At 58.9% G+C, this 25,973-nt stretch overlaps 1 protein-coding gene across 6 annotated transcripts in view; it reads left to right on the forward strand.

Annotated features, from left to right (window-relative positions):
* The window catches only part of ABLIM2 (actin binding LIM protein family member 2), a 166,973-nt gene extending 154,384 nt beyond the window's left edge, over positions 1-12,589 (forward strand). For 5 of the 6 annotated variants that reach the window (XM_037829323.1, XM_037829325.1, XM_037829326.1 and 2 more), the window contains 2 exons: positions 56-136; positions 10,929-11,184. In XM_037829323.1, coding sequence (XP_037685251.1) covers positions 56-136; positions 10,929-11,042 — 195 coding nt within the window. In that variant the 3' untranslated portion in view covers positions 11,043-11,184. Of the gene's footprint in view, positions 1-55; positions 137-10,928 lie in introns of all 6 variants that reach the window. The other variant, XM_037829322.1, reaches the window with a different exon arrangement.
* Positions 12,590-25,973: the final 13,384 nt, after the last annotated feature.

Genomic DNA, 25,973 nt, shown 5'->3' on the forward strand with positions numbered 1-25,973 from the left:
GGCCCCAGCACTCACTCGCTTCCGGAGGTGAACCTGTGGCTTCTTCCCCCGACAGACCTACCCCTACGACAGCCTCATCGTCACCAACCGCATTCGCGTGAAGCTGCCCCAGGATGTGGACCGGACAAGGCTGGAGGTAAGGAGGAGGCTGGGGGCCGGGGCTGGGCGTCAGTGCCAGGACACAGAGAGCCGGGGTCGAGGGCGAGGAAGGGGCTCCCGGGCCCCACAGGCGGTCGTGCCCAGCGGGACCTGCCTGTTGTGGTCCCAGCCATGAGCAGCGTCACTGAGGTTGCCCAGCTCCAAGGCCCTCCGTGACCTCTCGGGCGTCTTCTCCTTTGACACATTCATGCAGATCCAGAAAAGCAAGTGTGTGTTAGAAACAACAGGGTGTCGGCCCGGAGTGGGGATTTGGGGCTGGGAATGCAGCACTTTCTTCACTCCGCACAACCACCCTGCGGAGGAACCTGCCGTCGGCCTTTCTGCTTGGATGAGCTTTTGCTGCTTTCATGTTTCCCCGTGGGCTGGGTGGGGGGCTCTGCGACTCCCCCATGGCAGGGGCCTGGCTACCTCGTCCAGGCCCCAGGGCTGGGCCTGCAGGGGGTGCTGGGGCCTGCGTGTGTCCAGCCGCCGGATGTGGCCAGGAGAGGGTGCCATGGGGCAGGGAGGCCGAGGGGCACCCGGCACCCCCAAGGGCTTGGCAAGGGGGCTGCAGGGAGGAAGTTAGGTGTGAGTGGAGACCCAGTGGAAAGGGTCAGCAGAGACCCGGGCAGGGAGAGCTGGGGGAGGGGACACGGGCCAGTCTCGCCCGGGGTGTGTGTGCGAAGGCTGTGCCGTGAGGACGTGCTCGTTTCAGCCCTTGAAGGGTGGATGGGGTTTTCTTAGGCAGAGAAGGAGGCATGTGGAGGGACGTCCCAGGCCAAGGAGAGCCGTGAGTGAAGGTTTAGGGGCCCTCAGGGAGGCTGTCACCAACACTGTGATGCTGTTTCTGCATCTTTAACATGAAGATACAGCTACCCACTTAGCAGGGTGGCTGTGCTGACAGATCACACAAACACCCTTGCCCGGGGCCTGGAAAATATCAGTGACCCCGCAGGAGGACAGTAGTGGCCAGGCAGGGGGCAAGGAGGCTGGAGGAGCTGCCCATGGGGAGCAGAGGCTGTATCTACTTTGACCCTTTTCATTGCAAATGATAAGAACCTGACTCAAAGTCACTTAAGCAAGAAGGGAATCGACAAGCACATATAACCGAAGGATACCTTCAGGTGTGGCTTGATCAAGGGCTAAATGATGTCTCTGGGGCCATTTCCTTTCCTTCCACCTCTGGGCCGGGCTCCCTCCTTGCGGGCTCCATTTGTAGACAGATTTCAGCTCCCAGTCCCCAGGCTCAGAGTCTGCAGGAGGGAGGCCCCCTCCCCTCTCTTTCTCAGGAGTCCCAGCAAACACCTCATCACTGGCTCTGGATGGGTGACAGGGCGTCCCTGAATCAACCATTTGGATCCAGGGAATGCAATGGCCCAACTGGCCACCAGCCACCCGTGGGGCTAAGGAGGCAGCCGTCACCCCCTGAGCTGAATGGACCGAGGGGTTCCTGGAGGGACACGAGACCCAGAACCTGGAGCAGGGAGGAGGCTGCCGGGCAACAAATAGGTGGCCAGAGCCCACCTGCTGGAGGTGGGCCAGGTGGGGCCAGAGGAGGAGGGGCACCCAGCCACACAGCCCCCAAATGCAGTGGTCAGTCAGGACAATCCACAACCCACCCGCCAGCATGTGCTGGGCACCCAGGATAGGGGCAGGGGGTGTCTGTTGGCCCGTGGTTCAGGCAGCTGGCAGTTTCCTGGGATGTTTAGACTTAGCTCTGGGCTGTTGGGATCGGGGTGGGTCGTCTGAGGGCAGCAGGGGCCGCCGGGAAGCTGGCGCGAGAGTCCAGGGGATCCGGGAGCTGCCCCAGGCAGGGGCCTCCAGCCCTGGCTCAGTGCCTGGCAACAGTATGTGCGTGAATGAATGGATGAATGCACAAATGGGACCCCGAATCAAGCAGGCCCCCTGTGCTTGGGTGGAAGGCTGGGTCCTGGGTGTTCTCACGTGAGGGAACCACTCGGCAGCCAAGCGTGAATGTGACAGCAGGGACACGTTTGTCGGTGCCTGATGAAGCTGGGCACTTGCTGCCTGTGCCGTCCTGTCCCAGGCATGGGTGTTGCTGTTGTAAAATGGGGTGCTCTGCACTGGTTGGGTGCCTGCCCAGGTCAGGGACCCCGGAGGGTTGGTCTCTGACTGCTGTGGGCCTCTGTCCATTAGAGGTGCGTCCCCTGCAAAGGGGCAGGGAGGTGGCAGCTCTGGCACGGCGGTGGCCTTGGGTGAGAGACTCGCTGCTTCCTCCCTGGGGCTGAACTAACTTTAAATGACTTCTCTTTTCCCTTCTCTCTTTATTATTATTATTCTTATTATTGCTACAATGTAGAATTGTAACATCCAGTGGTTGATATAGGCAACTGTTTCCTTTTAGAAGACTCCCTGGACAGCTTGCTCATGAGTCCAGTCATTCGAATCTCCAGGAGCACACCCCAGGGCGCGGCCCCTCTCTTGTCCTTTTCCTCATGCTCAGCCAAGCCAGGAGGCAAATTGGATGTGTTTGCCACAAATAGGGCCCATCCCTCGTTCCCCAGCGGCCCCCGTCGGGCCCCACCTCGGATCCCAGCCCAGAAGGGGCCAGGAGAGGACAGGATCCTGACGTTTCTATTTCAGGGGAAATAGCTTTGTTTTTCCTATAAAGGCAATTCCTAACTGTTGTAAAAGTCCAGGAACATGCAAGGAGGGTCACCCGCCCAGTCATAAGGCCTGTCGCTCTGGTGGACGTGCTTCCAGAAGCCTCTTGGTGCCCCTCTGCCGACAGGTGCTTCATGCCCCTCTGTCCTGTGCTGAGTACGTGGGGCTCACACGAGAGAGGGCCGGCATGGACCATTTCCACACTGCCTAGAGAGCTGCCCGCTGCTGCTCCGGGGCCTCGTGGCATCTCACTGTGTGTGTGCGCCCCACGGGGCGGGGCTGCAGGGCCAGGCCACAAAAGGGACAAATGCCTCTTCTGCTCACATTCCCTTAGCCTGGGCCCAGTTGCATGGTGGCGTGCACGGGCAAGGCAGCCTGGGAGATGCAGCCAGGCGTGTGCTGGAAGAGGAGAGGATAGGTGTGGGGGGCCGCTGGTGGCACCCACCACACTTCTGTAAGGTAAATCCCTGGAGGGGGGATTGCTCGGTGAAATGGTTACTGCGTGCCTTTGCTACTTCTTGCTGAAGGGGTCAGCTGACAGATATGTGTCAGGCCTGGGGCAGGGCGCTGGGGCTGCCTGATGAGCAAAACTGACATGAGCCTGCCCTCGTGGACTCTCAGGTGACAGGAGGCCATCCACCAACTAACAAAAATGAGTGTGTATAATTATATGAGTGCTTAAAAATGGGTGAAAGTTAAGTGTGCCTGTGTGTGTGTGTGTGTGTGTGGCTATGTGTGTGTGCAAGGTGGGGGTGGGAAGGAGGGATGAGAACCGCAGTAAGAGGGGCCTGCATGTGCCAAGGCCCTGGGGCAGGAGGGAGCCTGGGCCGTTGGCTGGACTGGAGCAGGCTGGAGGTGAGGACTGGCAGGGCCTGGCAGGGGGCATGTTAAACAGCTTGGCCTCTAGCCTCAGAGCTCTGAGGCTGGGGACGGCCGCTCTGCGTGATTCCATCTGCACTTGGACGCGAGCCCCCCAGCAGCCCTGGGCCTGCCCTGGCTGTGGGGGTGCAGGGACCCCATTTAGGAGGCAGGATGGGAGATGATGGCCTCTTGGCCCGGGCAATGGCAGAGCAGCGGGCGAGAGTGGGTGGTCCTGGCTGTGTCTGGTGATGGGAGGCGCATTGTGGTGAGGGGTGGGTTGGGCCGGGCAGGTGGGCAGCACGGCGGTCACCACGGTGGAGCAGGTCAGCTGGCCCTGGCGGGGATGAACACCTGGCCTGTGGGGAATTTGGGATGCTCAGCCCGGCGTCCGCGAGAGGTGCTGCGTAGGTGCCTGGCTGCTGGCTGGCACACAGGAGGCGCTCACTTATGCCAGTGACTCAGCAGGGAGGAGGCCTGGCCCTGGGGGGCCCCACAAATGGATCACACGATCCCTGGGGACAGATGGAGGATGGGCGGGTGGATGTCCCGGGCCGTCCTCCCTGAGGTCCAGCCCTCTCTGCCTGGGAGGGTGCATTGAGTCCCAGGCCCTGGCCCCGGGTTCCCGAGGCCCCCCGCCTTGGGGGATCACAGACCCCTCTCTGAGAGCCTGCTGAGCCGGGTGAGGGGAGTCGAGCAGAGTCATGGTCTTGGCCCCTGAGTCACCCTGCAAGGCCCTGTCCCCCTCCGTTCTGCTCGTGAGTCAGCCCCCTGCCAGCCAGGATGGTGTGCCGGGGAAGGGGGTGCACGGACTTGGAGTCAGGGTGTCCCAGTTTGAATCCAGGCTCCATGATGTGAAGCTGTGTGACCTTGGGCAAGCCCCTCAACCACTCTGAGCCTGGCAAGTGGCAGCGGCCATGCCCGACCGGCGGGTCGGATGGAGTCCTGATTCAGATGCTGATGGTGTCCCTGGGCCCAGCGCATGAGCCAGTGCCGGGTAGGAGCTGCGAGCACAGCGAGTCAATTTGCCCACAGTGCCCCCGTCCTGCCGACTGGGAGATGCCCTTGGGGTGACTGTGGATTAGAAAGAGCCTTCCTCCAGGAGAGGGGCTGTGGGGAGGGCCCAACGCCACAATGCATGGGGGAGCGGAGCAGCGGCAGCCGAGCTCGGCCGCTCAGAGGCCAAAGGAAATCCCTTTCCGATGCGAAGTATCGGGACAAGTAGAAGGTTTGGAAATCGGCGGTCTTTGGCTTCTTCAACAAACGTTTGTCCCGTGCAACCTGCACCAGGCTCCAAGCACCAGGCAGACGCCCTTGCACTGATCTTCATACCTGCAGATGGGAGCTGCGGGTCTCTCGGTTTTGCTGGGAACACCAGGCCGCTTCCCAGAATCATCCCAGTCATGAAAGGGAATTTCTTTCTCCTTTTCCATGCCCTGAACCCCCAACCCACACAGGCCCTCTGCGCTCGGGCAGGAAAGCAGCAGGTGGGAGAGGAATTTCTCGTCTGGCCTGAGGCTTAAAGGGGTGTCCTGTGGGTCACTCCCAGGTGGGCCGACCGCCCCTGGACCCCCCTCCCCCAGCTGCCAGGGGCCCTACAGAGGCCGACCTCAGCCAGAGCTGCCTGCCTTCAGGTGCCCACGGCAAAATGCACACCTGAGTTTGCCCAAGCGGTGAGAGCCCAAGTCGGAATGTGCCTGAAAAAATCCGGACCAGGTTAAAGAGGACATTCTTTGTCTAAACTCATCCAACCAGTCTGGTGGGACCGTGCATGTCCCCCCTCACATCCATCCATGTCCCTGCCCTGCTGGGCCTGTCCTCCGCAGAGTGACATGGGCGTCTGGGGATGGTAGAAGGGCTCCTGAGTTTGGCCGCCATGTCTGAGTGACTGTCCGCCCCGGAATCCAGGCCCCCCGGGCCTCCTGGCCACGGTGCAGAGAGCAGTGCAGGCAGCTCGGTGCGGCTGCAGAGCAGCATGTGAAGCCAGGCGCAGCCGGGGAGAGCAGAGGGCAGGCCAGAGGAAGGGGGCTCAGGGCCAGGCCGGGGGTGCTGAGGGCACAGGCAGGTTGTGGGGTCAGCTCCAGCCCCTCAGGCCCACGGAGCAGGAGGGAGAGCAGGAGGGTCCTGACCTGAGTGGCATGTACCATGGTGGGGGGTGGGGACTCTGGGAAATGCCCTTGTGCAGCAGAGGGCCAGACGGTGTTGGCAGTGGCTCAGCTCTGTGGGGCACAGTGCGGCCTTGGGGCAGTCCCGGAGGGCCTCCTTGAGGAGGGGACGTTTGAGCTGGGACTTGGAGGATGAGGAGGAGCTGGCCATGTGAAGCGGGAAGGAGTGTTCCGGGCCCTGGTGTGGCGAAGGGCTTACTGTGTTCTAGAATCCAGGGACGCCGCTGCAGCTGGAGCAGGGGGCCCACGTGAGAGGCGGGCAGGGCCATGGACGCGTCCTGCGCCTGAGCTGGGCAGGGTGGGGAGAATTCTGGGAGAGACCTGGGGGAGTTGGGGCTATGTGGGGGGTGGGGAGGCCAGGCTGGGACCAGCAGGGTGGGGGGCTGCGCTGGGTAGCCCTTCCCCCATCACTGGAGCAGAGGCGGCCTGGGACCCTGCAGCCAGTGCTGCAGACCTGAGGCGACGTGGGGGCTGTGTTGGGGGGCAGGAAGTGAGGGCCCGGGAAAGGGCCTGGACTCCTGGGTCACCCAGGCCTGGCTCTGCTGTTTCCCACTGTGTGACCTTGGGTGAGTCACACAACCTCTCTGAGCTGGGTTTCCTGGGGCTGTAAAATCAGGATGAGACATTCACGGCACATAAGGGTTAAAGCCCCTGTGCCCAGTCTGGCCGGTGGCTCTCAGCCAGTGCAAGAGTGTTATCGAGGTCACTGCATGGGCCTCGGGGACAACCCGGCCTCTGATGCTGGACGCCTGCTCAGGTGGGGGTGCTCCTGCTTCTAGGGAGACGGGCCATCTCGTCAGCGTCTTGAAGGGGTCCACGGCTGCAGAGAGCTCAGAATTTCTGCCATGTCAGACTGTGTGGGTGGCCCGAGCCAGCCATGGGGCCAGGTGGACGGGCCTCGGTGAGCTCTCTGCCACTGGCCGGGTGGGCCCTGGGCTCCGGGCGCCAGGGACCTCAGCCCATTGGTGCACCTGCCTGCCGGGACCACACAGTGGTTCCCGAATGCTGCGGGTGGCCCGTGGGAGTGACCCTGAGGCCCGCCGTGCCAAGCAGCGTCTCAGAAGTGCCGAGTGCGAGCTTGCCGCTTGCCCCCTGCCCTGGGACGTCCAAGACCCCCCACCTCTTGGGGCTGGGTTCACAGCCTCTGCGGGAAGCAGTGGCCCTTTTCTCTGCTGAGCCGTGAAAGCCAGAGCTGGGTGGGTACCGAGTCCTGCTTCCAGGAAGCCTCTAAGATTGACCCAGGTTAACTCAGGTCCGAGTCTGAGTGACGCTGGTAGGAGCTGGTGAAAGCACCATGGACGGGTTTCCACATCCCGGGGTGACCCGTGTAAAGCCTGCCCAGGTCATCCGAGTAGGAGAACGTACCCCTTCCCCCACGCCCACTGGTCCGCCCCCAGCTGCTGCACCCCCGGGGGGGGTAGGAGGTGGAGCCGGAGATGCCGACCTGATTTTCCCCGTTTTACAGTGTCACTCTCAGGGGTCACGTCATTCCGTGCAGCTAGCCAGGGATGGAGCCGGGAGAGGGAATCTGGGGGTGTCTGGCTCCTGGGCCTGGGGTCCCTGCAGGACCCTGCCTTGCGAGGGTGCATGGGGCAGGGCAGGGGGACCAGTGCCTGCCGCCTGGCCTCCGAGCGTCCCAGGAGGGAGCCCATCCCGGAATGCAGCCGCCCTGCCCCTCTGTCCCGGTGCCGCCCTGGGCTTCCTGCCTGCTCAGGAAGACACTCTGCTGGCCTTGGCCACTGCCCGGGGCAAGGCCGCCCCTGCTCCCAGAGGGCATCTGGGAGCTGGGGCCAGAGGAACTGACCACAGCCTCAGGGTCAGCTGCGCTCAGCCACGTCCGCCCTGGACAGGGGTGCCCAGCTTGGCCCAGGGCCCTGGCCACTGACAGCTCCCCCGGGGCTTCAGAGCAGAGCCCTCGGTGCTTTCTCTCTTGGACTCAGTGAGGTGAGGTGCAATGTACAGGCCCCTGCTCACCTGAACCCCACCCAGCCCTTCAGAGGCCTTGGGAGCAGGGAGTGGGGCAGGGAGGGGGCTGCTAGCCCCCCAGGACTTGGCAAGAAGCTGTTCCTGGAGGCTCGTGGCCGTTAGAGGTTCCTGTCCCACCCCAACCCTACACCCTGCAGGTCTCAGCTCTGAAAAGCACAAGGTCATTGGGACTGACCTCTGGGGGTGGGAGCCTCAGGGCTGGGACCCCCTTGAGCGCACCCCTCCCTGCCCCTCCCTCCCGGCTGGGGGCCGTGGGCTCCTCCCGTGGGGCCAGCGTCCAGGCTGGAGAACACTGGCCTGGGCGAGCCCCAGAGGCCACCCTCCGGCTTGCCCCAACCCATCCCTAAACAGGCCCCCAGCCCCACGAGGACCCCCAGAGGGCCTGTCTCAGAGGGCCTGGTCCTGCCTCCGGCACTGGGTCACGGCGTCCCTCTGCTGGGAGGCACCGGCCCACTCCCAGGCCTTGGCCCCAACTCCCGAACTCAGTGCCCAGTGCTGCCCAAGTCGAGCCCCTCAGGGAGGCCCACGGGCACGACCACCCCCCTTCCCCCTTGGCCAGAATGGCCGTCCCGGGTCACTTGCTCCCCTCCCTCCATCTGGGTCACCGGCAAGGGCCCAGCCCTGGTTAAACTACCCGAGCATCTCGCTCACTGTCTCCCTTTGACTCTGAGACCACAGCTACAGGGGGGACGTGGGGCAGGGGGACACAGCAGGAGGGACACAGCAGGGAGGACACAGGGTAGGGGTGATGCAGGGCAGGGGGACGCGGGGAGGGAGGCTCCCCCAGCACCTGCCCCTCTGCCCCTCCCCGGCTGCAACCCTGCGGGCCCCTCGTCCGGCCCTTCCTGGCTGGCTCTGGAACTGCCCCTTCCCCACCCTCCCGGGATCTGGTCTCTCCGGTGTCCCCGGGGTCTGGAAAGGGCTGGCCCATGTGAGTGCGCGACTGATATTTGTCAGATCCCTGAAACGGAGGACATGCTTTTCTTTTCAAAGCTCCTCTTATTTCGTGGCTGTCGCACGGTTACTCTGAAGCGATGGCGTTTGGTCAGAGGGGGTGACGGGGTACCTGGGGCCGGAGCTGCCGCCTCAGGCACACAAGGCCGCTGCAGTGGCCCCTCGATCTCTGTGTCCCAGGTCATGGGTTTCTCAGCACATCAGGGTCCCCAGCTCCACACCCGTGGGTGTTTAACTCCTCGCAGGCACCAGGGCTCGGGTGCTCTTTGCAGTCAGGACAGCAGTGGGCAGCTGGCGGCTCCACCCGGCCGAGTCCGAGATCTGCCTGACGCTGTGCAGTTGGGAGCCAGGAGCTGGGCCCAGATTCTAGAAGGCAGGGCCTTCCAGGGCTCTCTCGGGCTCCCTGCCCCAGACACCCCAACAGCAGGGCTCCAGAACCCAGCGCTTGCCACACAGATGGCGCGAGCTTTGCAAAAGGCACAAAGGGTCATGCTCGATGTTTGCATTTGTGGTTGTTTTTCCTGAATGTCTTCACGTTTTCTCTCAATGTCATCACAACCACCCTTAGTATTAATAGCTTTGTTTTAAAGTCAAGGAAACCATTTTTTTTATATTGTAGCAAGAGTCATATAACTTAAAACTCTTCCTTGTAACCATTTTAAGGTGTACAATTCAGTGGCATTCAGTATATTCAGTGTTGTGCGAGCCTCACCTCCCTCCAGTTCCGGAACGTTCTCCTCACCCCCCAAAGGAAGCCCTGCACCCATCAGCAGGCACGTGGCATCGCCCCGCCCAGCAGCCACCCATCTGCTGCCCTCCATGGAGCTGCCCACTCTGGACTTTCCGTGGAGTGACCTCTTGTGCCTGGCTTCTCTCGGCCAGCACGATGTCCTCAGGGCTCCTCCATGTGTCGCACGTTTCGGAGCATCCGGCCTTTCTGTGGCTGACTAGTGTTCCCTTGGGTGGGTGCACCACATTTGTTCATTCATCCGTCTTTGATGGAGACTTTGGTTGGTTTTGTGTTTTGGCTGTGGCGATACTGCTGCGTGAGTAACGTACCGGACCGGTTTCTGTGTTGACATATGTTTCCATTCCTCCCGAGTGCGTGCCTGGGAGTGGAGCTGCTGGGTCACATGGTGACTCTGGGTTTAGCCCACTGGGGAACGTTCAGACTGTTCTCTACAGCGACTTCATCAAAACCACACTTTTTAAGTAGGTGGCAGAGGGGGGATTTGAACCCAGGTCCTCCGGGGCCGGAGCCTGAGCTTCGCCTGCCGCAGGCACCGGTGTCCTTGAGCTCTTCCTCTCGGCCCCTCCCAGGCAGAGCTGAGGGAGCCGCTGCACAGGTGGAAGGCCTCCCTCCCGCCGCGAGGGCTTCCCAGGGAAGGGTTGACACCTGAGTCGGGTTTTGAAGGGCAAATAGGAGTTTGACTGATGTGAGCGCAAGGGAGCAGGCACGAGGCTGATGCAGGTGGGTGCGAGGGGATTTCGGAGTGGCTGCCCTGACGACCTCACGTCCGGCACCCCCAGGCACTGTCCACGGTCGGGCTCCGGGCTCAGCACCACCCGCTCTGACTCACTCATCTTCCAGCTCCAGGAGGTGGTCCTGGGGTGGCCCATTACCCAGAGGAGGAAACTGAGGCCTGGGAGCCCAGCTGGGCTTCGACCGCCGTGCCGGGCGGCCTTTCCGTTATCACAGTCCCAGACGGGAGGGACAGAATAACGCCACACAAAGACGGGGTGGCAGGAGTTAGGACGCGGCCTGGGCCTTGCCTGCTCACCTCCCATGCCTCGATTTCCCCATCTGTGACATGGGAGTATAATAAACCACCCACCTCCTGCTCTCCACGGCCGGTGGTCGTGAAAACTAAAGGAAGAGTAACTATGACAGTTAGAAAAATCTACGAGAGGCGCAGCCCCCCCCCCCACCGCAGGTCGAGGTCACCCCCAGGGGCCCGTGGATGGAATGGATTTGGTACATAGTGGGAGATGCTTGTCCCTCGCCGTGTCTGCCCCCCTGGCCCCCTCGGTCCTCAGAATGGGAGTGATGAGGTCGCAGGGGAATCGGGGGTGCAGGAGCCCTGAGCGAGCCGCCCGGGGGTACCCCGTCCCGCGCTCCAGCCCGCTGCGGGGGCCGACCGCCACGTGCCTGCTTGCGGAGAGTCTAACCGCCCCTCCCGGGTTTCTCCTTTCTGTTCGAAGAGACACCTGTCGCCGGAGGACTTCCAGGAGGCGTTTGGGATGCGCATCGACGAGTTCGACCGCCTGGCGCTCTGGAAGAGGAACGAGCTGAAGAAGAAGGCGCTGCTCTTCTGACGGCCGCGTGGGGTGGCAGGGACGCAGACGCCAGGCCGGAACACGCAGACCACCCCTCCCCGCACCTTCCTGGGGCTTGTCTGTGTGCACGGGCGTGGGCAGTGGGCGTCCCGGCGCGGGCTGGGCGGGGGCCTCGGCTGCAGCCCCCGGTTCTGCCGGTGACGCTCCCGCGCGCAGCTTAGGTCCGCGACGCCTGCTTCTCGCCACCCGCTCCCCGCTGGCGCTCGGTGTCCAGGGAGAGGCCTGGCTGGCACCGGAGAGGGGTCGGGGCCTTTAGACGGCCACAGCGCCCCGTCTGGGTGACAAGGCTTGAGAGAGAGGAGGCTTGTGCCCGACGCACACGGACGCCGCCGTGGGGGGGTGGGCACAGGCAGCTTCCGGGGCCCCCTGCCCACTCAGCCCTGCCCCACGGACGGGCACGCACGGCCTCGGGGTCTTACAGGCCAGCAGGGAGTGGATGCTGAGCTTCCAGGAGGAGCTTTCTTAGGGATAAAAGTTAACCCAGCCTCGCGCCTTCCATCCGTGTGCCCAGAACACCGTCTTCTTCCACGGCACCCCTAGATGCCTAAATGAGATATTTAAAGTAACACAGAAGTTTTTATTTTATTAAAAAGCATAGCCTACGTCAACTTAAGACGACATATATGAAGAGTCATTTATGGCCCCCTCGGGGGGGAGCACCTCCAGCCTTATCTCCCCCGTCCCTTCCCCGCAGTCTCGGGTCTGGGCGTCTTCCTAGCAGTGGACGGGCCTTCTTATCTGTTGTTTCTTTTTTCTTTTTCACATGTCACCCAAGCCACCCAGAGGACAGACCCGTTCCAAATGATGCTCTTTGTAAATAAGCGTGTGGTAGAGCCCCCGCTGTTTCCCTCGCAGTTATTTTCCAAGTCTTGGAGAGGGGGCATCCCTCTCGGACGGTCGGAGTCCTGGCATAGGGAATGCCCATGCCCCCGGCCTAATCCACGTCCGGCAGAGCGTGCGCTGTGCCCTCTTTGTGACGCAGCCAGTGGCGGTTGCGCTTACCCGGGTACAGCCCCATGCACACCCCGGAGTGACACGGAAGAGCCAAGCGGACCCCGGTGGCGGCAGAGAGTGGAGAGGCTGCCCCTCTTTAAGCTGCCAAGTCGGCAGAGCATCCCAGCGCGGGCAGGTGCCAGGGTTTCCAGCAGGAAGATGTTTGCATCTGTCATCAGGGATGGGTTAAAACACGGTGCCTGTCACAGAATGTTCACAAAGCGCATCGAGGGGTTTTTGGAATCCCCGAAACATGCCGTCCCGGTGTGTCTTCCAGTCACCTGTCCTGAGCATCCCACCCACGAGTCTGTGTCTCCCGGCTTCCTCACGGCCCCGCAACATGCCAAGCCCGCTTCCGCTCCCGGCTTCTCACCGGCTTGGCCAGGGCGGGGGGTTCTGGGCCCCTAGCCCGCGTCCTTTCGTTTGGCAGTCTCCGCCTGAGCAGCTGGACGCGCCCATTGCCTCGTGAGCACAGTGTCTGCCCCCAAGGAAGCCTGGAAAAATAAAAGATGACATATCAACTCGCCAAAGTGCAAAGCTGCTTGCTATAAGCTTGTGATTTCTAGTGCCTCCGCCGGTGCTGCCACTTGGGGGAGCATCCGTGGAAAGTGGCTGCCTCGGGCTTGTCCCCGAGTGGGGCCGGGGGTCTGCGGGGGGGATGTGACAGCCAAGGATTTGGACTTGTGCTTGTTGGGGAGTGTTTTCTCGGCCCTTCCTAAGGCCAGGCCACAGGTGCTGATGTTGGAGAGGTGACACCTGCGGCCTCCCCCCAGTCACACTGGGGGTGCCAAGGGTCAACAGACAGCGATGACGGAGACAGAGGAGTGGGTCCGGGAAGGGCTGGGAGTGGCCAGGGACGCTTTCCAGGGAAGGGGCTTCCCGAACCAAGTCTTGGAAACACAAGAAAAAAGTCACCGGAGGACAGAGAAGGAAAGGGTGTTCCAGCAGCTGGAGCAGAGGCAGGAAACAGGCTCGCGGCTCTGGAAACTTCAGGGTATCCGGCTGTGGCTGGAGCCCAGGGGTGAGGAAGGGGCTGGGGGGCCCCTAGGTGGGCCCCGGGATGGCTACCCACTCGCCATCCTGGGCTTGCAAGTCTTCATCATTTCTTATCTTTCTCCAATGACATGAATAATGCTTGTGAATTTAGAGATTTTCTCCAAAACAAAGCCTGCCCACCCGCCCACAGCCCACCCTGTATTAGTTGAGGGCACCACCACAGAGCTAGTTATGCAAACCAGAAACCCCAGCTTCTCCTTGGTTCTTTCCTTCAGATCCCAGCATCACCCGTCAGCACATCCTTTAAATCCCACCTGCTGAGCCTCCATTGCGGTCGCAGTTGATTCGTCGGGGGCGGGGTGGCGGCCGGTTGCTAAATCCTAGGCTCTCAGGATTGCTTGGAGGGTACTGGCGGCGGGGGCTCTTTCCCGGAGGCGAGGGCGAGGCGGGGGACTTGGCCAGGTCCCCGGCGGGGTGGCGTGCAAAGTATGGAGGGCGGCGAGAAAGGAACAGGCGGGACACGTTTCTTTTTAGGGTGAAGAAACCAAGAGAGAGAGAGAGAGCTTTATTAGGGGAGAGTACAAGCTTATATCGGGCGTTTAGAGGGCGGGGTAGCTGTAGAGGTTAAAGGCTTGGATTGGTTCTGAGAGGGCGCGGAGGTTGATTGAAAAGGGGCGAGAGTTGCTCCGGTAACGGTGTCTGGCAACAATGTATGCGCACTGGTGGTGATGGGAGTCGCACTGGCAACGGGGAGTGTCCGGGCAAGATAAGGGGGTGGGGAAAAGGCGGTTCCCTCTGGCAAGCCTCCCCTAACAGTGGTATTTTGGGTGAGGAAATGGGGCCTGCCTCCGGCCTCACTTTCCCAGGCCCGGGGGGCTGCGGAGGGCGCTGTCGCCCGTGCCCACCACCCTCCCCAGGGGCTGATCAGGTCCCCCAGCCCAGGCCCGCCAAGTTGAAGCACGTAATCAGTGTCCCGCACTCCATCTCTATCTCCGTCTCTCAGGCCCCATCAAGGAGCTGTCCTCCACACCGGGACATCCTGGGTGGGGGGTGGGTGGCCCTGCCCCTGTGCCCCGGGTCCAAGCCCCCAACTTTGGCTCAGTTCTCCATGCCCCTCAGTTCTCCATGCCCATCCTACTGTCTGCCAGGGGTCTATCTCAGGAACCCAGGGGACAGCTGGGGCAGGGGACGCCGGAGCCTGCAGGGCCTTCTTTCTGGGTCCTTCTCCCCTGGGTGGCTGAGCGTTCCAAGCTGCTTCTATCTTGTGATGCCTTCTCAGCACAGAACTTCAGAACCGACTGCCACGGGTGGGGAGCGCAGCAAATCCCATGGCTCTTGGTGGGGGTTTGGCTCAGGAGTGACACGTGGCGCCTCTAGTCATAGCCCATCAGCCAGAACTAGTCCTGTGACCCACCCAGATGCTAAAGGGGTCTGGGACACGCAGCACCCTGGGTCCTGGCGGTGGGGGGAAGGGGCCAGAGCTTAGGAATGTGGCTGCAGAAGCTGAACAGATGCCTTCTCCTCCTTGAGCCAAGACCCCAAAGTCTCCGGTGATTCTGCGCCTGAATCCCTTTGGGGTCCCCCGAGTGCCCCGGCCCCATCCTCTAAGGGGATCTCCACACACATTCATCAGTTCAGATCAGCCCCCCCAGTGTTAGGGAACCTCGAGTCTTTGCCATGTTCACTGCCTCTCTGAACGGTTTTTTTTAAATAGACCTTATTTTAGAACAGTTTTAGGTTTGCAGAAAAATTGTGCAGATACTACAGAAACTTCCATAGACCCCCTCGCCCACCCCTGCCCCAGTTTCCCTGTTACTAACACTTGCATCCAAGTGGTACTTTCCTTACAACTGATGACTGACATGCTGTAGTTAAAGCCCCTGTCACGCGGGGGCTCCCTCGCTGTGCAGTTCTGTGGGTCTGACAGATGCCTGGGGTCCTGTCCCCCCATCACAGTGTCCTACGGAGTAGGTCATGGTCCTCAAAGTGCCCTCCCCCAGTCAGCCCACCCCTCTCCCTGAACCCCTGGCAGCCGCTGCTCTTTCCCCTGTCTCTGTAGCTTTGCCTTTTGCAGCATCAGCTGGCTGGAATCACACAGTGTGGGGTCTTTTCAAAACGGCTTCATTTGCTTCACCCCAAGCCCCCCGGCTCTGCACACGTGACCCACTGTCCTCAGCTCAGGCGACGGGCCCACGAAGCCCCTGGCCTGCAGGCCGCCATCTGCAGCATGCCCACCCCCACCCATGGGGCCCGTAGAGACCCTTGTTCTGCAGGTGCATCTGTCACCCAGAGTCTCTCCGGGAGCTTGCCGCGACAGCAGGCTGGAAGCCACGAATGAGCAGACGCCCTGGGGGAGAGGGAGGTAGAGTAGAGCAGCTGCTCTGTGGAGGAGGAGGGAGGTCAGAGGAGGCGAGCTGCAAGCAGTCGGTTCAGAACCAACACCAGGAGCTGGAGAGGAACCAGGCACACCTCAGTCCTTTCGTGTGCCGGGCCCCAAACCCCCCAATAAGGACCTTCCGGAGCAGCCGAGTTGGAACGTATTGCTTGGTCTGCTTTAGGTCAGAAACATCTTCAGGGATGGCCCACCCCCCTCCCCCACCCCAAACTGGACCAGGGTCGACTGGGCAAAGCTGGTGGTGTGGGGTGAAGCAGAAGCCCCCCGACCCGGCAGCCGCAGAAAGGAGAAAGCCTGCCTGGGAGCCACTGCGCTGGGGAAAGAACAAGCCGGGTCTCGGCCCCCCACAGACGCAGGCCCTGCACTGGCCCTGGGCCCTTTACCGCCTGGTTCTGGAAAGAGACGAGCCGGGACCCTCACTCCTCAGCTCCCACCACCCACCTGCCCTCAGCTCTTGGGGGCCTTCCAGTGACCCCACGAGGCAGGGCCTTCTGTCACCCCCACTTTACGGATGAGGGAACCGAGGCACAGAGAAAGGCCAAGCGAGTCGCCCACGATCAGTCAATGGGCAAATGTCAGGCTGAGGCTGGATAAGATGCCTCATCTCATGCGTGGGACCCCTGAAGCGAGCCTCCCTGACAGGCCAGAGAGGAGCTGGGCATGGAGGCGACCTTCAGGGCAGGCCTGGGGCTGCGGTGTCTCGCATCACACCCAGAGCAGCCCCTCGTGGGCCTGGGGCGGAGCTGCTGGGCCGTGGGAAGGGTTAGAAGCCATGCGCCAGGCTGCCTCCCCAGCCGAGGGGTGAGCCGCGACCCCGGGGGCTCCCACTGCGGGTCACAGTTGGAACACTTGGCACTGTGCCCGTGAGGGTGACAACTGGCTGTGCCTGGATGGTGGAGAGCAGTGTCCCGTGTCCCAACTCAGGGAGGCTGGCCTGCAGATTGAGGCTGCTTCCTGCTGCCCTTGGTTCTCGGGGGTCCCCCCGCTGTGCCCTGGGCACGCTGAACGAGCTCTGCTGCCTGTAGCCACACCTGCGTCGGGTGCCAGCGAGGGTGGGCTTCCTTCTGGCCTCGAACCCCAGCTGGGCCCTGAGTGGCTCCGCACAGCCGGCCCAGCCCTCCCAGCCCTCCCACGTTCTGCCCGACGACTGATGAGAACATCTTCTGCTTCCTGCCTCCGGCCTGGAGCTCATCCAGCTGCACCAACATCACGTCCTTCCCTCCGGCCTCTGAGAAAGGACAGCAGGGAGCACAGACCCCAATGGGGGCACGGCTGTCAGCTGCCCCCCTGGAGCTTACAGCCACACCCTCCACTTGGCCTCTCCCACCAGTCGGCCCCTCTCTCCTGTGGCTTCAGCCTCTCCTTCTCCACCCGAGCATCTGGGTTGGCTCACACCCCTTCTACGTAACAGGAAAAAACCTAAAATGTTTAAAAACACTAAAACCCGCTTTGCACCCTGCACCCCTCTTTCACTAGTGCAGGTCTCCATCGTGAGAGTTTCCCACCCCCTGCCCCGGGGCTCCCCTCCCGCTGAGACCGGGGCCTCCATCCCGCCAGATCCTGTGGCCTCTTCCTGGACCGTTTCCAATGGGGGCGGGGCCCTTGTGACCAGAACCTTCTCCAGATACTTTCTCTGCCAGGCGCCCAGGCCACCGTGCTCTCTGTTCCTTTTCTCTCCCTCTCTCAGGGCCTTTTCCATCCTCCATGTCCCAGGACACCACGGGGCAGAGGCTGCAATGGCCAGAAGGAGGGACGCCCCAGGCAGGATACTTTTTGAGCCAAGACCCCTGTAAACCAGGTCAAGGAGTGGGGGGTTTGTGGTCGGGAAGAAGCGATCTCAGGGAACCCCAGCCTGGACATCCTGCAGGGCCAGGTCGCCGGGCTGAGGAGCCGTGGGAAGCTCTGCTCCTGGCGGAGCCTGCCCCTGCCCCGTCTCCTGGGCTCCCAGGCTGCTCCTCCGTCACATACCTGAGTCCACCTGAGCTGGGCCGTTCCAGAAGCTGGTCCCCATCCCCTGTGGTCTCCCCCCTCCAGTCCCCAGCCTTCCAATGGGGGAAATCCTTGTGTTGCACGAGCAGCCCCCAGCCGGGCGGGCTCCGGTTGGGTGGGGAGGTCTGCAGAGAGACCTGATGGTGTCGGGGTTCCTGGGACTGAGCATCACCCCGCTTCACAGAGCTGGGAGGGGCAGGGCCTAGCAGGAAACGGGGAAGGAGATGGCTGCGTCGCTGGGGCCTGCAGGCAGAGGCCAGGCCTTCCACTTAGGCTCGGGGCATGAATAATTGAGGCTTCCTCCCTCGGCTATAAATCGGAGGTGGGAATGAGCATTTCTCAGCTGCTGCGTTTGGCCAGCCCCCCACCCCCAGCCCCAATAGCGCTGCCTTCCTCCGACACCCTGGAGGCCTCTCTGTTACACATTCTTGTCACCCCTTGCCATGCCCTCCCGCCATCCTCCCCTCAGCAGCCCCCAGCAGGCTGGCTGTCGTGCCGACTGGACCGTGCCGTCTGCTGCCTGGAGACCCCAGTGGCTCCTTCCTCAGCTGACCAGCACCTGGCCACTGCTTCCTCTCCGGCCTCTTCTCTAATGCTCTTCTCTCGCACCCCTGTTCCCTGCAGCAGCATCTTCTCACCTCCCACCAAAATACTGTGCCCTGTGCAAAGGCTGTCCCCTCTGTCTGGCAAACTCCTACACATCCTTCAATGCCCAGCCAACAAACCAACCTTCTCTGCAAAGAATTCCATGGCACAATCCCCATACCCAAACTGTTAGTACCGTTCCTAATCCAGGTTACGCAGTCTGCCAGCAAGTGGAGCAGACGAAGGAGAGATAAATAAGACACCGGCCGTGACCTCAAGGACTGATCACAAAGCTGTGGAGAAGGGGGCCAAAGGCACGGTTCATTGCAACACGGAGCAGCCAGTTATAGGGGGTGGGGCGGGGAAAGCATGCTTGGCCGGGGAGCCAGGCCCGTGTCTGGGGAGGCCCCCACACTAAGGGCGCCTTGAGCCAAGTCCAAGTCGGTGAGCAGGAAGTCAGTGGGTAAACTGAGGCTGGAAGGGATGCAGAGGGGCCTTCCAGTGGAGGCCCGAGGCCCGAGGTGAGGCTGTGGCTGGGGCATGAGTCAGCCCCGTCTCTGCAGCCTGCGCCTCCCGCCTCGGCCCGGAACAGAGCCCTCTCCACGTCAGACCCCAGTTACCTGCCAGGGGGTCCTTCCCCCACCCTGGCCGGCCCCCCGTCCTTCCTGCTGGTCTGTGGGCTCGTTCTGTGGAGTTTTCTCTCCCCCTGGCTTATTCAGTGGGAGTGTGGGGCAGGCACAAAGGGCTGGGGAGGTGGGCATCTTTGGGGGTAGCTCTCCACCCTGGATGCACAGGAAGGAAGACCCCCCCAGACGTCCCCAGTGCTTGCTGTGTTCACCCGCCCCTTAGCCCATTCTCGGCTTCCTGCTGTTCCCTGACCCCTGCCCCCCTGGTGCTTTCCAGGGTCACTTCCCTCCTGAACGACTTGCACTCGAGCCCTTGTTTGGGGTCTGCTTTGGGATGAACGCAGCCCAGGACCCCTGCATCTCCGTGGGCTCCTCTGCCAGGGAGCGCCAGTGTGTGACCCTCGAGCCCTCCAGGGCTCCCACCTCCCCAGGGGTGGCTGACATGCCAAGGCAGTCTCGTGCCATGGCCCTCGAGTGGCCTGGAGGGGGTGACCTGCTCTCTGCTGCTCCTGGAAAGGACACGGGCCCTGCCCCTGCTCCTCCCCTTGCCCAGGTTTGCAGGCTGATGCCCGAAACCAACACCCACAGGTCTTTCCTCTCTCGCGCCCACAGGAAACGCTCTTTACACCTCATGACCAGTTTTCCCAGGGGGTTCCCACAGGGAACACTCATCCCTGAGACGGAGAGCACTCTGGCGGGGAGCGGGAGGCCTGGGGTTGGTGGCAGGGCAGGCGTGGCCCTGTCCCCTGGAACCCTGCGCCCGCTGACCTCCAGGCCCTGTGCTCCACCTGGCCCAGTCTTCACTCGAGCTGCCCTGGGCTGGCGGCTCCCACCAGCTCCCTAAGGAACCCCATCCATCGGCAAATCTGAGCTCGCGTGAACCCAAGTTTGCATGCCAACGTCCAGTTCTTTCCCTCAGCCCCTCTAGGCCCCACACAGTTCCAGGGCTGCTGGGTGCTGCTTTACTGTGCCCAGGCATGGCTGGCCATGTAAGAAGCTTCTGGAACATCCTGTGACACCGCAGAGATCAGGATGCCCAGCTCCACCACCTGCCGGGCCCGGCCTCGGCTCTCACCAGCCAAAACGTTTTGTTTTGTTTTGACTCAACAGACTTCATTTTGTAGAACAATTTTGGGTTCACAGAAAATTGATTATAAAGTGCAGAGGGTTTGCACATACCCGCTCCTCACAGTGTCCTTGATTATTAACATCTTGATTAGCGTGGCACGTTTGTTACAATTAGAGAACCAATATTGATAGGTTATCTCTATCTAAAGTCCACAGTTGGTGTGCGGTCTCACTGTCAGTGTTGTGCAATTTTGTGGATTTGACAAATGCATGGTTTCCTCTCTCCCCCGTCGCAGTGTCCTGTAGAATCGGTCCTCGCCCCTGAAAGTTCTCCGGGCTCCCCCTAGTCATCCCGCCCCCCCCCACTCCCCTGAGCCCCGGGGAACTGTGGCTCCTTATCCTGTCTCCATAGTTTTGCTTTCCCAGGAGGTGAGCTGGTTGGAACCACACAGGATGTAGCCTTTCCAGCTTGGCATTGTTCACTAAGCAATGTGCATTTCAGGTTCCTCCATGTCCCTTAATGGCCTGAGAGCTCATTTCTTTTTATGGCTGTATAATACTCCATTGTATGGATGGACCACAGTTTGTTTATCCTTTCACCTGTGGAAGGACACCATAGCTGCTTGCAGTTTGGGGCAACAATGAATAAAGCTGCTCTAAATAAACACTCCTGTGCAGGTTTCTGTGTGAACATCAGCTTCAACTCATTTGGGTAAACACCTAGGAGGGTGATTGCTGGACTGCAGGTAAGACTAGGTTCATGTTCATGATAAACTGCCAGACCGCCTTCCAAAGTGGCTGTACAGTTTTGCATTCCCACCCAAACATTTTATTCCTCTTTCCCCACACTAAAACTTGTCAACCCTCAAATGTTTTTGAGCTTTGTTTTTTTTCCCCAGGAAAGTAGATAGAGGCACCATCTTGGAGCTGGGGTGTGGGCTCATTCTTTTGGCTGAGTTCCTAGGGATATATTTTCCTGTGGGTCAAAGAGAGTTCAGTCACACGGGGGTGGAGCTGGGGGTGGGGTGGGTCCTCCATCCTGCTGGGGGATGAGGCTGGGGCAAGGCCATTCTGTGCGTCCATCTGCTTCAGCCCTGGTCAGCCCGAGGCCCCACTCCAGGCTCACGGCTCTGCTGATGTGGATGCTTTTTCCATCATTCTAGAGAGACTTGCAAAGGCCTGGGGTGCTAGTTGGAATCTGTTAGGTACCCCATAAAAGACTAAGTTCTTTTAATCCAATCTCCCGGGGACATTCCTATTGTGGGTGTGATCTTTTGATAAGGCTGTTTCCATGGAGATGTGACCCCACCCATTTAAGGTGGGTCTTGATCCTTTAGTGGAGTCCTTAAAGAGAGGTCATGGAGAGAGAGAGCTCAGAGAAGCTGAGAGAGACATTTTGGAGAGAAGCTAAGATATGCAATCCAGAGTTTGCCTCCAAGAGAAGCAAGAAAGACCCACAGGAGCTGAGACAGAATCCCAGAGACATTCTGGAGAAAGCCACGGAAACCAGAAGCCAAACCCCGGAGAGAACCAACAGCTGTCACCACGTGCCTTCCCATGTGTCAGAGGAACCCCGGATGCCATCGGCCGTCCTCAGAGAAGGTAGGGTCCTGTTGATGCCTCAACTGAGACATTTTCATGGCCTTAGAACTGTAAATTTGTGAACTAATAAACCCCCTTGTAAAAGCCAGTCCATCGCTGGTATATTGCATTTTGGCAGCTCTAGCAAAGCGGAACACCTGGGGTGAGGCTGTGGCAGGGAGGCTGGGGAGGAGGACCTGGGTCAGCAGGTGATGGGGTGTGGGGGAGAGGGATGGGGGAGTCCAGAATCGTGCTCTGCTTTCTGGCGTGGGCGATGGGGCAGATTCTGAAGCCTTTGGAGAGGGAGGAAGCAGCAAGGACAGTGGCTTCAGGTGTGGGTAGAAGGAGACGCTCCATGGGCTGCCCAAGAGCAGGTGCCCAGTGGGAGGCTGGACCGACAGGTGTGAGGCTCGGCAGGGAGGTGGAGACAGGCAAGGCTGTTTGCAGAGTGGCCAGAGTCACGGTCTGGGGAGATTGTCCAGGACTCAGTGCAAAGGAGCCAGGTGAGGTTGAGTCTGAGCAGGTCCTCCGGGACCTTGGCGAGGAGAGCCTGGAGATTTGGAGGAGGCAGAAGCCAGCAGAAGCGGACGGAGACTTGCTGGGAGAACATGAGGGGCACACTTGGAATATGAGGGTCTGACTTGGGGTGGGGGGCCTGTGCAGGGGTTGGAGGGGCGGAAGGGGAGGCGGGCAATGGCGTGGCGGGGGTGGTGTTGTTCGTTTAATGTGAGACATCTGAGCCAGGAGAGGGATGGAAGGAAGGAAAGAGGGAGAACAGGAAGAAAAACCAGGATGCTTTGAGGACACAAGGAGAAGACCGAAACCGCTCGACCACCCCATGAAGTGAACCGATGGAGCCACCAGTCAATTAGTGAGCACCTGTGTTCAATACTGTGTTAAACACTGTGTGCCAGGCACTGTTCTTGGGATCTGAGGATACAACGCTGAACAAGACAGATAAAAATCAGGGGCTTATCTTCTAGCTGGGTTGGTGGGAGCAGACAGAGAGTACGTGTTTCAGGGGATGGTAAATGCTATGGAAAAACATTTACATGATAAGGCGGTGACAGGTGAGGGTGCAGTGTGATACGGCTGTCCGTGGGGGGTGACAGCTGAGTCACCCCTGGGAGGGGGGAGTCCCATCTTCCATGGTGGCAGGGAAGAAAAGAGGAAGGAGGGATGGTGTTCCACTTTGCTAATTCTGCCAGAATGCAATATGCCAGACATGGATTGGCTTTTATAAAAGAGATTTATTAGGTTACAAATTTATAGTTCTAAGGCCATAAAAGTGTCCAAACTATGGCATCAACAAGATCCTCAACAAGAGGACACCTTCACTGAGGAAAGGCTGATGGTGTCCGGAACACCTCTGTCAGCTGGGAAGGCACGTGGCTGGCGTCTGCTGGTCCTTTGCTCCCGGGTTGCTTTACTTTCAAATTCTGATTCCTGTGGCTTCTCTTTAAGAGTCTGTGGGTTGTCACTTAGCTTCTCCGGGGCAAACTCTGGGCTTTGTCTCTTAGCTTAGCATCTCCAAACATCTTTCTGTCTGCATCTCTAAGCATCTGGGTCTCTGTTGGCTCTGAGCTTTATCTCTCTGTGAGCTCTCTTAAGGACTCCAGTAAACTAATTAAGACCCACCTTGAATGGGCGGGGTCACACCTCCATGGAAACAGCCTTATCAAATGGTCCTACCTACAAATAGGTCTGTCCCCACAAGAGTGGATTAAAGGAACATAGTTTTTTATGGGGGTACATAACAGGCTCAAACTAGCACAGCTGGGATGCAGCTGAGTTTGAGACATAAATAAGCTCAGCATAAGTTCAGGGTCTGGACAATTCATTTTAACCCTGAATTGTTTCCAACGAAATAGCAAATATTAGTCAAACACATACTATGGTGCTGAGTATCTTGGAGGTTCCAGGAGATAAGGATGACCCGGACCTGCTTTGCCCAGGAGGAGCTCACTGTTGCCTGGGAGAGATGGTCGGAAAACACATGACGACAGGGCAGGATGCTCAGTTCAGTCGCAGAGAGCATGCCGTTCCAGCAGCAGAGACCACGGAATAAGCAAGGATGCCCTTCTGGGGAGATGAGGTGGCTTCACGGAGGAGGTGACCTTAGAGCTGGGTCTTGAAGAATGAGTAGAAGTTTTCCAGATGGGGACTGGAACAGGAAGGAAACTTACACCTTACACATTGCCTACTATGTGTTGGGTAATTTACATAGAGCACCTCATTTAATTGCCAGAAAAAGCCAGCACGGTGGGTGTCAATCATATTGCAGGATGGGCTGCTGAGGCTCTGAGAAGCTAAGAGACAAGTAAGATCATTCAGGTTTAGAGCTGGGCTTAAGAGAGGAGCCGTTTCCCTCTCAAACGTATGCTTTTTCCAAGACTTCACACCACTGTGTTTACCAGAGGGACCAGCCTTAGCAAAGCAACCAAGTGGTGCAAGGCATGGCCTGCTTGAGGCCAGTTGGGAAGTTTTTTTTCCTTCACGTCTTGTTAAGTGAATGAAGAAGACTGAAGGAAGAGCATCTAAGTGGCAGGTTTGGGAGGCGATGATTGGAAGTTTTTTTCTTTCATCATGATGAATGAAAAACCGTGATTCCATTGTTTCCAATGAGACATCTGTAATGCTTATTGTTATTCCCCAGAATGTGGTATTTGTTTTCTAAGGCTGATTTTAAGATTATTTTTTTAATCGTTGGTGTTCGGCAGCTGTGGTGGGGGGCCTCTGGCACCCCTGCCTCCTGGTCCCCCTGCCCTTGTGTAGCTGCTTCTCTGTGAGTGTGGCTGGGACCTAGAGACCCGTGTCAAACCAGTAGAAGACAGCGGACGTGACGGGAAGTCACTTCCAGTATTAGGTTCCAAAGCGAGCTTCTTGCTCCCCCACTGGCTTGCTCTGAGCGCCGCTGCCCTGTGGCGAGCAGGGAGCTGAGGGAGGCCCAGAGCCAGGAGGGACAGCCACGCGGTGAGCTCGGCCAGACATCCACAGGCCATCTTGAGCCAGAGGCCCCACCAGGCTGTGCTGCATTCCTGGCCCACAGAAACTGGGGGATAATAAGTGTTGGTTGTTTTAAGCCACTAAGTTTGTGAATAATTTGTTACACAGCAAGCCCTGTGGGCTTTCCTGCACTGGGGAACTGACAGCACATCCTAAATCGGACCCAGAATTTCCCACAGGTGCCCAGTTGCTATAGAAATTTGCTCCCTCTGGGCTCCAGAATCTAGGAAGGCTGAGTCAGAGGTGTCATGGCAAAGAAGCTTGCTTTGGCATACACAAAGCTCATAATTAATTCTTTTGCCTCAAGAGACCTGTTGCAGGAAAAGTCTGGGAAGAGGTCTTGGCCCACTAACTCTACCAACCAGCCCTTCATAGCACCAAACCAGGTCAGGAATTTCCTCAAAAGAGGGTTGATCCAGCTCTTGATCAATAAACCCTGATATTTATTTTCCCATAGAATTAAAACTCTATTTGCACCAGAAGGGCTATGGTCAAAGAGGAATGGGAGATCCCAAGACGTCTCCAAATTTTAGTATCTTATTGGGAAAAACTTTCTACTAATCAGAGCTGTCAAACCAGGTCTGAGTTGGTTCACTGGGTGCTAAGCAGCTTGTTACCGGATATAAGCACATATCGGATGACCGCTGGTCAGGGATGTGTGAGAGGATTCTAAGCATAACTTCCAGAGGTGGGTGAGTTTACCCATTTTATAAATTCAGCAAACATTTATTGAACACCCACATACTTTGGTTAGGAATTCTGTTAACAGAAAAACTGACCGGTGGTGGCTGAAAAAAAATAGGGGTTTGCTTTTCCCACAAACCAAAGAATCTGGAGGTATGTGATGACTGGTCTTGATTCAGTGGCTCAATAGTGCAAGAAAATATCTGATTTTCTTGCCTTTCCCTCATTGTTGCAAGATGGCTTCCACAGCTCCAGACATCACATGTGTGCAAGGTACTGATCCCTGCTGCTGAGAAAGAGGCGGTATCAGCTGTTTTTGTTCTTTTTTCAAGAGAGCAAAATCTCTCCTAGAAACCAGTGGCATGCTGGTAAATCTTCAACAAACAGCATTCTGGGGAAGGGGAGGAAAAAAGAGGAGAGACCTGATTTGTAGCAGTTGCCAATTTTTGTGGTATGAATCCCCCCATCCCCATGTCTTATTTCAAGCTACCAACGTGGTTTCACTGACTTCATCATTGGGAAGAGATGCCTGAACCACACTGTCATGCGGGTATTTCTACCATGAGGGAACTATAGGTGTAGATAACCTCAAGACCATAGCTAATAGTCAACCGTAGTAATCTAACTAGGAAACAATGAATTTTGAGTATATATTACCTTTGTTTTTAATATAACATATTTAACTGTAGGTTTCTATAACTTAATTTTTAGGAAATGACCAGGTTTGAAACTAACTTGCAGAATTCCTGAACAATGAACAATCACCTCTCACGATGTAGTCTAAATTGACTCCAGCAAGTCACTGCAAACACTTTCTCCTGCCGACTTCCATTTATGTGAGTGTCACATGGCAATCCCAAGCTATAGGAGAAGCTGAGGATGCAAGAAATGATTCTGGTTTCTATAATGGAAAATGGCCAGGGGAAGAGAGCCGGGAAGGACAGTTGGGCCAGCCATCCACAGTGTCCGCCATTGACCAATTGCCCT

Source organism: Choloepus didactylus, chromosome 3, assembly GCF_015220235.1.
Source record: "Choloepus didactylus isolate mChoDid1 chromosome 3, mChoDid1.pri, whole genome shotgun sequence".
Classification (NCBI taxonomy): domain Eukaryota; kingdom Metazoa; phylum Chordata; class Mammalia; order Pilosa; family Megalonychidae; genus Choloepus; species Choloepus didactylus.